Consider the following 13559-nt stretch of genomic DNA (forward strand, 5'->3'; position numbering starts at 1 on the left):
TTACAAGCCATGTACCCAACAGAAAATGTTGGTTGTGGGGAATTGGAGCTCTCAATGAGCTATACAGATAATCTGATACAGGATCTATGGATTGAATAAACTTTGTGTGTGTGTGTAAATATACAAACCAGTCTTAATAATTTCAAAGAATATTCTTAGTCATTTCAAAGCCATCAGCAACGCCAGGGCCACAGTGTTGCATAATTCTAGGGAAAAATAGACTAAAAGTGAGTGGCATCCTTTGGAGTTGTGCAAGGCAATAGTCTTAAATACCGATTTGGCAGAGAGGTAGTAGGCAAGATCTGTGTGCCAGGCTGTTCAGATTATTTCTGCTTTAAAAAGATTGCTAATTGAACGTGTTAAAATAAGATTGTTAGAGAGGAGGCATGAGTTCTTTGATGTGGAGAGACATGAGAGAGGGTGAAACTAATTTAGTTTTAAATTTTCTAAAGCACTTTCTAATAATAACAGAACTTCTTGGGCATTGAAAGCAGAATCAGATTAAAAATCTACAGTATTTTTTTCTACTATCAGATAAATAATAAGGCCACCAGAGTACTTTCTGCTTACGAAAGAAAAGGAAGCCCTACATCTTCAAATAAGATGAGAGGCAGAACAGTATTCTTGATGGACAAATGGATTTCAAGTGCAATTTTACTTTACGGAAATGAAAAAAACTTTAAATATCAGTAGTTAACCATAGTGTCTTATTTGGATAAATTATCTTAGAATGTTTAAGTGCTGGAGATTTGTGTGTGTGATCAACTTGTTGCGTATAATGAATCACTTAACAAGTAACCACAATACTGTTTAAGGAATTTTGGAAAATAATTAAAAAGAAAATTGTTGGTCAGGTCTCAGATAATTATATAAGCCTTGTTCTCCTGTACTTTCACAGTACTGTATCATTCTTATTTTTATTTTTGGCCTGACTTTTGCAATGTTATTTGAAATTACATATTTTCAACTTTTGAGTTGTGAAAAGAGAGTAAGAAATTACTCTCTTTAATTATTTTAGATTAAGAAATTAGAAGTATTTTTAAGCAACCTCAGTTATTTCTCTTCTGAAAGTTTTAAATAGTGAAATCTAAAATCTATAAGTTATTACCTTTCTAAGGGGAATAGATAGATTTTTTGGCTTTTTTTACTTGACAAGAAATTAAATAATTTCCCCTAATATAACTTCCCTTTGACTGTGTTTGCTTTGTAAAACAGTGATTTTATTTGCAAAAGAATTTACTTCAAGTGTTCACTATGATGTTATATGTACTGCCTGCAAATACCCTGGGAAGATTTAGCAACATTTAGATTTATTGTCCAGAGAGTCAAAAAATGGGCCAAAGTTCTCTTTCTTTCCTTACTCACTTTGTGATTGGCTATGAAGAACCAAAGTGTATTCTTTCCAAAACCAGCTTTGCTGTAGTTTTTTAAGCTTTGACTTTGAGTGGAAGACTGTAAAAACATAAGTGGGAAAAGAAATATTTGAGGAAAGAGTTAACCACACCATAGCACGGGTATTTCTGAACAACCCACTAAATGATTTTTTTAAACATTTTGAACTGATCTTTCTTGCCACGAGGGTGAGAGTCATTTCATACAAAAGTTTCCTCGCGCTTCCAACTTTTCTCATTGCTAACGTTTTAAAAAATTATGCTAGTGAAAAACAAACAACTTTCTCTCAAACAAGCCTTATTGTATCATATTGTGGGAAAACATTTCTTAATCAGAGACTTAAAGAGGGTGAAATGATGTATGAAATAAGTGGATCTATACAATGTAAGAGCCATGAGCCAATGTTCTTGAGAATGAGCTTTGAACTGGAACCAAGAAACGTCGGCTCTGGTCCCTACTCTCTCTCCCACTATTAGCAGCTTAACCTTGGCCAACTCACTTAAATTCATGTCTTGAGTTAAGATTAAATTAACCAGGGAATTTCCAAATAGCAGTTCATTTACTTGAAATTGTGTACGCACCAAACACACACACACACACACACACACGCTGACTGAAGGAGAGCTGAAGGAGAGGATGGAAGGCACTGGAGAGGTTAATATTGCTTAACTCACAGTTGTTTTAGTCATCTCTGTCAACTTTGATCACCACTGGAGGATCAGTCATTCTCTTGCAATCCACATTCATTTTTTAAAAAAACTTTAGAAACTGAAATAGCATTGATGATGGTTGCTTGTGAACCTAAAACATACTATTCCAGCAAATAAACAATCCTCCAATTAACCTCCTATCCAATTTTTCCCTTTCAGGAATTATAGAAGGAAGAGGTTTTACAGACATTGAAAGTAAATTTGCTCTAAGGACCCCTGAAGACACAGCTGAGGACACTTGCCACCTCATTCCCGGAGAGACAGAATCTGTGGCTAACTGCCACTTCAACCACAGCAGCAAAACCTTTGTGGTGATCCATGGCTGGACGGTAAGAGAGGCCCTTTAGGAAGGAGCAGATTGGGGTGGACCAGGCATTCTGACCACTTTCCCTAGTTGTTGGGACCCCAATGATAGGTCTCTCCGATGGCTTTGCTTTAAACTTCAGTAAAGCAGTTCTGGCTCGGGATGGGGATTGTGGGATCTAAAGTCACAGGTTCATGAGTACTTCCCCCAGACAGCGCCGACCTTCATTTCACCAGGGTACCTGGCTGGTGTCCTCGAGCCAGCCATTCCTGTGAGGGCAAAACAAGCTCTGCTCAACTACCTACAGAGCAGAATGTAGGTTATCATTTTGGGGAACCAGTGGAAACCTGGCATGATCCTGATGCATCCAGCACATCGCCCAAGTTCCTTTCCTAAGGAAGACATCCTGTAAGAGTGAGGAAAGGGCTGGAGCGCAGGGAGGAGCTGCTGGTTCTGGTTCTGGCTTTGCTGTCCTCCAGCTCTGTGATGTGGATCAAGCCACTTCTCACCTCTGGGCCTCAGTTTACTGATCTGTAAAACAAAGAGGTTAGATAGACATCCCTCCACTTCCAGCATTCTCCATTTGTAAACTTTAAGGAGCTTTTCTAGGGATGAAAGAGGGCGAGCCAGGGAGCTGTCATGCGAGATGCTTAGACCAGGTGAAAACTGTGGTTACAGTGACTTTTCAAGCGTATGAGTGAAGTGGTCCTTTCTAACCATGTCAAATGGCCTGTTTACACAGTGCACTTCTTACTTGACTCTTTTTAATATTTTCAATCCCTAATACAATTTCATTGTTTATTAAAAAGGATGTTACATAAAATAGATGTTATCTTTCCATTATGTCAGAGCTTATGAATATGGTAATAGATACTCAATTCTAATGAGATGCATTAGCTAGTGATTGGTATACTTCTAGTCCCGATTTCTTTTCCTCCGTAACTTAAGTGCCTTTGTGATTGACAAATAGGACAATTGGTATAACTTTTATGGAAATGAAGGTAACTACTAACAAAATTCACATGGATGTTTATTTTAATAAAAAACACATATTTACTAGAGTTAACATAGTAAATTACATATCTTATGATAAAATCACATATTCAAATTCCTCACATAAATCTTTTCATGTTTTAAGAAGTTTAAATAGGAAAAAGTAATGTTTGGTGGCTTTAGAGATATTTTGGTTGTATATAGAACTTGGCTTTTAATACTTTTCAAAAAAGTTTAAGCTTAATAAACATTTATATGACAGGAATAAATTGAATATCTCAGGCATCTCGATCTTATCCCTGAGAGAATTTTATATTTTCGGAATTTTTGAAAAACATTTTTTCTTCTCGTACTAAGATGACACGACTAACCCAGTATCAGTAGATGCTGCCAATTGATATCAGTGGTCCTCATGCCCACTGAGCCTGCTTGTGTTCCTCACGCCACGTGCCCTGGCACTTGGAGCGCCGAGGCTCAGAGGCCAGGCTGCTGCTGGGGCTGAGCTCCACCTTACAGTGCTGGCGGGTCTGTAGCTAACAACTCACCTGAGTTATTTTATTAGCATATAACTAATGCTGTGTGTCAGTTATAACTAATCCAGCCACACTAGATAACTGAGCGCAGTCTATCTCAGTGAATTCCTTGTCTGGTTCAGTCAGGCCACTGGTTGGTGCAGGTGGCAAGGAAGGCTTCAGTTCAGCTGTGTGTCTGAGAATCAAAGATTTCTATAATTGGTACTAATTTAAGGAACCTCAGAAGGAAAACCTAGTTAATAATACCTTTTCAGAGTTGAAGAAGGTAGGTACTTGGACTTTCCACTCTTTCGTTTGGGATTATTTACAGCAGTATTTTATGTTGAATTAAAAAAGAAAGGATTAGATTAGTTGTTAGGCAGTTAATGAAAGTATCTGTCGCTGTAGGAGTAAGTTGGGTTATTTGCCCTTTGACAGATTGCCTAACTTGGAAACATTGATAGTACAGAAAAATTTATAATAGGAGCTTAGACAAAACAAGATTTTCCTGCTTTATCTGAGGTAAGCTTCTCAGAGACTCAAGGGCATAGGACCAATGGAAGTGAGGAGGTTCTGTAGCTTTGTCATGAGAAACCCAAAAGAATGTCTAGCATGTGTGCGTAGGGTGCATCCCAGAAGGCAGCCGGGACACAGCTGTCCTGGGGCTTGGCCACCTGGTTGGTTTTCACAGATCAGGGCTTGAAGCACAGGGTTCTCATCGTGATATAGGAGGTCCTCACCCCTGGTTAAAAGGAGGAGTGATTAACATGGCATTCTGAAGAAATGACATCATCCTCTCCTGACTGGGAGCTGCAAAGCATGGCCAGCCCCCAATCTCCAAGAGATGAAAAGGGGGCAGGACCAATTCCTCAGGGTTTTGTGCTAGGTGTACGTTCCGGGTGGTTGCCACAAAGACCCAGGCTGCACCCAGACTTGAAGCAGCCTCACTGAGACATGTTCAAAGAAGTTTTAAATAAGTTCCTAATGAGCTAACATCACTTTTGTACTTTTTCTTCTTTGTTTTCTCTTCACGCTTGAAATAGCTATAGAGCTCGCATTTTATCACTGCAAGTAGATTGGGAACAAGAATGGTAACAAGAAGAAATTTGTGAAGTGGAGGGTGACTTCAAGATCATCTGAATTCGACCCCTTTGTTTGTAGGTGGCCTATAAGGTTCAAACCCTACCTGTGCTCATAGAAGTTGTCAGTGGAAGAGCTGGGACTGGGACCAGGATCTCCTGAGGCCCAGGCTTGCTTTTTCCTACACAAAGCACAGCAATGTGCTGAAAAATTGGCAGTTTGTTGGTGTCAGGAGTGAAGCAAGAGCTTGTGTTTTGATAGTTTTAGTCCAGAAAACAGACTAAATAAAATGGAAGCATAAATGTGAAAGAACCCACCAGATGAAATCAAAGTTCCAAATGAAGTCCCTTGGTTTGGGAATTCAAGGCTCCTATTTTTTATGTTGGAATTAGTCTAAGAAAAATATAGGTTTTACAGGTCTCCCCTTAAAATCTGCCTTAAACATGGATTTCAGAATCTTCTTTGTTGAGTATATAGTTTAGCAACATTTACTGTGGCTACAATATGATCTGCTGTCATAGTAGCGGTGGGTAGATTTGAGGATTTAAATCAGGTTGTTGCTATGTACAAGCTCATGGCAGGATGGTGTAGAATTTTATAATCTGCAATTTCTAATGTGTTTGTTTTAAAGTGTACATCTTTGCAAAAGTGTCCAGTGTCTTCTCTCTGAAAGCATAAATTAAAATTCTTCGTAAATAGAGTTAAGGACCCCATAGTTCTTTTGACTTTGAATTTTGGGGCCTTTATTGACAAGAAGCAAAGAATTACAGTTGGTAGTCTGCTTATTTCCAAACAGGATCAATCTAATAATTTAGAAATGTGACTACTAAACATCATTAATTTCCACTCTGATAATTAACAATTTGAGAGAATTGTGAAAAAGTCTGAGCTGAAGCCGATTATTTTCTTACATATTTAGAAAGAGATTGCTAAACAAATTTACCTTCTGGTTGGATAGATTTGTATGTTTAAAACTGTTTTTTTCCTTAGCACATCAAATGTTGTATGTAAATGACTCTTCATAAGAAAAGGAAGTGCATTACATCCCCCAAATTAATTCTATTGGGAAACACTTATTAGCCTAAATGAAAGCAATTAAACTAAATTTCTTTTAAAATAGTCTGTAATTCTGCTGCAAAATTTTAACTTATTCAGATTTATCTTTTCTTTTAATACTATAGATTATTGAAGTTTTACTGACTTTATAAAATGTGCTTTTAAAATTGAAAGCGTGGTAAACCCCAGTCTGCTGTTCCTGAGCTCAATACATCCCTTCTCTGAGAGACGCACGTTGGCCTCGGAAGGGTGCGCACAGGTCTCTGAACACTCTTGCGTGGTTTGACTTTTCTGTCTGAGCCAGTGGGCTTCCTTGTGGGTTTGTTTTTTTCCATTTAATGTGGATGTTTTGGGCTGACATATCTATTACAAGTTGTAGTGGGTATTTTAAGAAAGCTTGTATCATCCTCTTCAGGTAACAGGAATGTATGAGAGTTGGGTGCCAAAACTTGTGGCTGCTCTGTACAAGAGGGAACCAGACTCCAACGTCATTGTGGTGGATTGGCTGTCACGGGCCCAGCAGCATTATCCAGTGTCTGCGGGATACACCAAGCTGGTGGGAAAGGATGTGGCCAGGTTTATCAACTGGATGGCGGTAAGACTCGGGGAGAAGACTTGGGTGTCCAAAACAGGCCTCTTGGCTGGAGCTGGACAAATGACTGGTCTTTGTGCCTTTTCACTTAAATATATATATTTTCTGGGGCATTCAAATCTTCAGAATGACCATGGGCATTATTTTTAAGCCAAAAGCAGCATTAGGATAAGAGTGGTAAAGCCATAAAGCCAAAGCACAGTCCTGCCCTGCCCTGTTCTTTGATATTTTCATAGTGAATAGATCTGCTGAGACCAAGAACTAAGTGAGCAGAACAGACAAAAGTTGTTCTTTCAGGGCAGAGGGAAGACGTCAGGTTCCCTACCAGTTGGCTGGCACATGGAAATTTCATCCTGGCTTTGACCCATTAGAATACTAATCTCTTTGATGACAATATTAATAGTACTTATTCCTTAGTGTGGATTAAGGATCCAGAGCTAGAAAGAAAATGGCAGGGCAAGTCTGTAGGATATGAGGTGGCTGAGGGTCGGGAGTCTGATTTAGCTGCCAGTTTTACCCAGTTTGACTCTCTGAGGTCATCCTCTGAAAATTACCTTTGAAAAGTATCTTGAGATTGAAAGAAAGCTGATACTCTGACAGGGCCTAATTATTTAAACCAGATACTTGAAGATAAAAAATAAGCTGTGTTTATTGGACTGACCATTAAAAGATGAAAGTTCTTTTGTTGACTCTTTTGCTAACCAGGAGAGTCAACTTGGGCAAATCAGATCACTTCCCTGGGCCTCAGGCTTCTCATCTGCTGTACGAGGAGACTGGACCATATGTGTCTGTGGTCCCTTCCCCCTAGAATATTTTCTAATTTTAAGTCATTGCTTGGCAAACCTTAAAGAATAAAGTGATGCAGGGTATTTAGAGTAGGAAATAATGGGTTAAAGTTAAATATATATTTTTATGTGTGTGTGTGTATGTAGATAGACACATATACGTATATCTGTATATAAATAAATACATACACAGATACATATAAATGCAGACACATATTTTCAGATATATGGCAATTCATATTTCCATACATTTCAATTTCAGATATATGTAAAAACTGTCTAATTTAAATATGTTGTTAAGGAAAAAGAATATCTCAACACTAGAATATATGTTTCTCTTATCCGTAATACAAAATTAAAATAAGTAGAATTAATTTTCAGTGTTGCCTATATTTTGAAAACAATATTTATATTTATTTTATTTTAGCTTTGATTTTTCGCAAAGAACTGTAAGAACCTCTTTTTCTTTTTCTCTTCCAAAGGAGGAATTTAACTATCCTCTGGACAATGTCCATCTCTTGGGATACAGCCTTGGAGCCCATGCTGCTGGCATTGCAGGAAGTCTGACCAATAAGAAGGTCAACAGAATTACCGGTAAGAAAGCAGCATCATTTTTCTTCTCACAAAAGAGTTGAGATGCCTGTCATTCTGAAAAGAGAATCAGAGTGTTTGCCTAATACCCACATGTGTGGTGTTTTTCTAGGTATGTCTGGCCACTTGATTATCTCATGGGAGAGCTTTTTTTCTGGAGTAAGATAGAATACAGACCCTTGCTCTCATGGGCTTACCATCTACTGGCAGTAGAAGAGAAACAGAGTGGAGTTAAGCACAGAGAGTCTAAGAGTGTCTCTGAGAAGCTCATTTCCCTCCTCCCTCTACCCCGTGCTCTGGTAGTTTATTGCACGTATGTCATCTCTCACATCAGTACTGGGAAAAATGCAAAAGGATCGACATGAGAGGCCATTTGGAAAAAAGAAGATAGTCTTCTGGGCTAGTGGTAATAGATGGTTTGGCATGTGCAGAGAGGAAGAAAGAACCCAACACTGTTTAAAGGCCTTCTCATCAGGTTCAGAAATAATTTACAGAAGGAAATCAAGTCATCCTGAGCGAAAATTGCTATTCAACGGCTAGTTTAAGAAACTCAGATTCCACTTTAGAAAGAGCTGAGCCTACTTTTATGGCCCTCAGTGATTGAAAGATCCAATCACTATAGCCCCTCCAATCACTATAGCATAGGGGCTAGTAAGACTCTATGTGGCTGCCAGCTATAGTCAGATGATGAGCAGTGGATGCTAAGGTGATACTGATGGAGACTGAAGGTAATTGGAAGTTAAAAATCTGTGAGGCTTTTTTTTTTCCCACATTAAGGCCTAGATCCAGCTGGACCTAACTTCGAGTATGCAGAAGCTCCAAGTCGCCTTTCCCCCGACGATGCGGATTTTGTGGACGTCTTACACACATTCACCAGAGGATCACCTGGCCGGAGTATTGGAATCCAGAAACCAGTAGGGCATGTTGATATTTACCCCAATGGAGGCACTTTCCAACCAGGATGTAACATTGGGGAGGCTATTCGTGTGATTGCAGAGAGAGGCCTTGGAGGTAAATAGGATTTAGAAGTTAATGAAACATAAATTTTGTTAACTGTCATTGACTTAGTGTCCTATACATTCTCTGCAAGAATGTAGTTTTAATATACACATTTAGCCAAGATGTTTCTAAAGAAATCTATCTTATTCAGCACAATCACTGAAGTGCTTTAGTACTCCTGTGGTCAGAGAGACAGACATTTTATCTTTTATGTATTATATTGTATACTGCATTGGGTACTGCACTTGCAGTAATAAAAGAAAATAAAGGTGATATTTAGACAAGAAAACCCTACTGCCTTTAGTAACATAACAGCAGCATAAAATGTTATCTGGCCACATGTTGTTATACTTTGAATACAGTTGTCAAACCAGTAGAGTTATTTTGAATTTTACTGAAAATAAAGGACATAGTAATTAGTCCAAATTTCTTTTGTCAGCCTTTCTAAGAGATATACAAATCAGAAATGAATCACCATTCTGTAACAATAAATATTCCAAATTTTTATGAAGAAAATATAGTTTAATATTAGCTTAATATTTACTTTAATAATCATATTAGCTTGTGTTAAATTTATGATTTGTTTTAAGGGACCTTTGCCTACTTTGTGGAGCATGGACCTTCCTGTAGTCAAGACGTTCAGGCCTTTTGTGCACACATTATAGAACTTACAGTATAATGTTACTATTTTCAATTGCTATAAAAGCTTATCGTAATAGATACGCTCTTATGACATTGCTGATTATTCTCATGATTTATTTAATGTAAAAATAATTAGTAGGGACACAACCCTCAATTATATATCATATTAATGATAAAATACTATTCATTTAACAATATGCCCTTTATGATGTGGTTTCCAAAAGGATATTTCTAGAAGCATCTAGAAGTATTATATGCTTTTAATATAAGAGAAGGATGTGATAAACTGGGAGAAATCAACTTTTACCTTGGATGTCTTTTATTATAACTTCATAAACATACACAAAAATATAAGACAGCAGAAAAGTCAAAAGTTCCCTATAAATTTGCAACTCTTGGAGGTAGTTGAGAAACTGCTACCAAGAATACTTCCTTAAATAGGACCTACAATCAAGGAGTCATAGGACTAGATCCTGAGGTCATTTTATTCTAACACCATACCTAAACTAGTTTAGACATGCAAAATGAAACACTCACTGTAAACTTTCACAGAGTTGAAATTTCCTTTGTGTCTTTTTCCCCAGACGTGGACCAACTAGTGAAGTGCTCCCACGAGCGCTCAATTCATCTCTTCATTGACTCTCTGTTGAATGAAGAAAATCCAAGTAAGGCCTACCGGTGCAATTCAAAGGAAACCTTTGAGAAGGGGCTCTGCCTGAGTTGCAGAAAGAACCGTTGCAACAACTTGGGCTATGAGATCAAGAAGGTCAGAGCCAAAAGAAGCAGCAAAATGTACCTGAAGACTCGCTCTCAGATGCCCTACAAAGGTAGGCTAGAGACTGTTGTAAATAGGGAAAATCAATTTGGTCTTATTTTTATCATGCTCATTGCATCACATGTACTGATTCTGGCCATTGCAACAGGGATAATGAAATGGTGTTACTACATCCTGAGCCCTCACTTGTGTTTCTGTTGGTAGAGAGAGAGTTGCACTGATCCATTTTATTGAAGCTCCTAATTCCCATTGCTATAAGGCCCAGTGCACCCTATGCAGCAGCCTTGCTTGCCACCCTCCTCTGTGATTGTGACATTAGCGTTAGCATGGGTCAGCCCATTAGCACCATGCTCAGAGCTCATTTGCAACCAACCATCTGGGATCAGCAAACTATGGCCCAGGGGCCAAATCCAGCCTACTACCTCCTTTTGTAAATCAAGTTTTATTGGAAAGCAGCCACACACATTCGTTTCTGTGTTGACCAAGGCTGCTTTCCCGGCACCACAGCAGGGTTGAGTAGCTGGGACAGAGACTGTAGGGCCCACAAAGCCTAAAATATTTACCATCTGGCCCTTTACTGAAAAAGTTTGCCAGCTCCTAAAGTTTGCTTTAAGTGAAGGCAAGAACCACCTGTATTTTAAAGATTTTATTTATTCAGTTTTTTCCCCCGAAAGCCCCAGTAGACAGTTGTATGTCATAGGTTCACATCCTTCTAGTTGCTGTACGTGGGACTCGGCCTCACGTTGGACGGAGAAGCGGTGCCTCAGGGCGCTCCCGGGATCCGAACCCGGGCCGCCAGCATCAGAGCGCGCGCACTTAACCGCTAAGCCACGGAGCCGGCCCGCCTGTATTTTAAAATACAGCTATTCCTGGAAGGGGAGAATATACCACAACCTCTAAGATATTTCCATTTTGTCATGAATTTGTTCACAGTTGAATTTCAAACGTGGCAGCTTGTTTAGAGTAAGACTTGCAGGAATTGAGGGGAGACAGGAGGAGAGATAATCAGATAAATCTGGCGCGAAGGACTAACATCGGATAGGCTGGCTTATGTGGAGTACAGGTAGAAGTCCGAGGGAAGGGGTGATATTGAACAACAGTTTTCTAAGACAAAACATATGTGATAGAGGCACCCACCTGCGAGGTGCCTTCTTAGAATCTGTAGAGGTGCATTTGGTGGCCCAGAGGTTTGGAACACCTATAGATCAAGGAAACCTTTTAAGCAACAAGGAAATCCTTGGTTTCTTTGACTCTTCAGAATGAGGAAGTGTGTGTGAGGTACAGAGGAGACCGTAATCTTCTGAAGACTTGGACAGGTCTCCCTTGTCCTCAGGCATCCTGCTATTGCCACTCACTGATCCATCTGGGCTCTCAGTGGGTACGGTGCCAGTCCCAGCCTCTCCTGCTCTGGTCTGTGCTGACATCTGCAAGGGCTCCATTTAACTCCACACTCTGTTTCTCTTCACATTTTAGTAGCTCTGTCTTAAGCTTTCTGCCTTTCCTATCCCCTTAACCTCTCCCCCATCCCATCTACTCTGTTTCTGGTGGAGTTGGGGAGAGCAGGGAGGAGATGTAGAGGTTCAGGAACCTGCTTCCGAGGCTCTCCTTAATACAGGATACTTTAGAAGCTGGCAGTCTTTACAGCTTCGTTGATGATTCAATGAAACAAGTTTTACTGTGAGCCTGCTATTTACCTACTCTGTGCTAGATGGTGGGGGAATAAATAGGGTGAAATGATTCTCTGACCTGAAGGAGCTTACACACAGGATAGAGAGTCAGACATCCTACGAAACATGAAGAAACGTGGTCACATACAGTGACATAGTAACAAATACCAAATATCCTTGGTGCAGGTGCTAAGGAAGGGTGGAGTTCATGGAGAAAGTATCATTAGTAGTTTGACCTCTTGATTTGATGTCCCTGGTACCCCATCAAAGATGACTACTTTCTAGGACTGCTTGGCGGTTCAGATACCCATGGATTCTTCCTATCCACTACGACCACACTTCTCTGAAAGGGAGTAGAATTCAAGGTCTGAATTTTCTAGTAGTGAACACTGTAGAGACATGAAGAAATCTTTCAAAGCCACACTGATAGTCGTGTGTGAGCACTTCCTGTTTGATCACTAGTGATATATGGTCTGTTATTTTGAATTTCCTGCTTATTTTGGGGGGCTGTGGTGTTTCCGTAAAGACTGATCAGCACTTGTTCCAATTTTCTCCCTATAGTGTTCCATTACCAAGTAAAGATACATTTTTCTGGGACTGAGAATGATACACACACCAACCAGGCCTTCGAGATCTCTCTGTATGGCACTGTGGCGGAGAGTGAGAACATCCCTTTCACCCTGTGAGTAGCCACACAACATTACCCCCAGCAAGTGGGTTTGTCATGGCACTGCTACCAGCCATAACCATTGGTGTGAGGAACGCAGAAGAGTAGGACACCCAGAAAAAGAAATATTCAACAGAGATTTTTTACAAAGCTATATGGCAAAAGATGCTCACTACAGTGAACATCTTTATATACATATAATAGCATAATTTGTATACATAATGTATATATAATATATGTATATAATGTACATATAATAGCATAAATTAGAAACCAAGTGTCCAACATTGAGGCGATGGTTAAATGAATGGTCGTTTAACAAATCAATAAAATCAATCTAGATTCTAAAAACTATAATTATAGAAAAGTAAATAAAACATGGCAAAAAGTAGAAGGTAAAATATGAAGTGAACAAAGAAAGAATAGAGAATTGTATGTACAGTGTGATTGTAACAAAGTAAACATATATTCATATATCAATGCAAATTGAAAGGGAACATAAGAAAATGAAAATAATGTCTCTGAATATCAGCTTATGGATTTTCTTTCTCTTAAGAATCATATTAAATAGTTCATATTGTTAGGACCAAAGTCGGAATAGATTAAAAGGGTGTAGATGTCATTTAAAATACACTAAATGCCACTGACATTCATCTTGAATATTTTGTTGGACATTTTTTTCGCTTTTAAAATATCCCCCAGGCCAGCCCCCTGGCTTAGCAGTTAAGTGTCCGCGTTCTACTGCTGGCGGCCCGGGTTTGGATCCCGGGTGTGCACCGACGCACCGCTTCTCC

The 13559-nt window shown here is 39.2% G+C and overlaps 1 protein-coding gene across 2 annotated transcripts in view; it reads left to right on the forward strand.

Moving 5' to 3' along the window:
• LPL (lipoprotein lipase) overlaps window positions 1-13559 on the forward strand; it is a 30654-nt gene that overhangs the window by 4617 nt on the left and 12478 nt on the right. For both annotated transcript variants that reach the window (XM_087437262.1, XM_087437261.1), the window contains exons 2-7: window positions 2262-2431; window positions 6463-6642; window positions 7907-8018; window positions 8793-9026; window positions 10241-10483; window positions 12660-12780. In XM_087437262.1, coding sequence (XP_087293388.1) covers window positions 2262-2431; window positions 6463-6642; window positions 7907-8018; window positions 8793-9026; window positions 10241-10483; window positions 12660-12780 — 1060 coding nt within the window. The remainder of the gene's footprint in view (window positions 1-2261; window positions 2432-6462; window positions 6643-7906; window positions 8019-8792; window positions 9027-10240; window positions 10484-12659; window positions 12781-13559) is intronic.

The sequence above is a fragment of the Ceratotherium simum genome, chromosome 12 (assembly GCF_057802395.1).
Source record: "Ceratotherium simum simum isolate JZ-2026a chromosome 12, ASM5780239v1, whole genome shotgun sequence".
Lineage (NCBI taxonomy): Eukaryota > Metazoa > Chordata > Mammalia > Perissodactyla > Rhinocerotidae > Ceratotherium > Ceratotherium simum.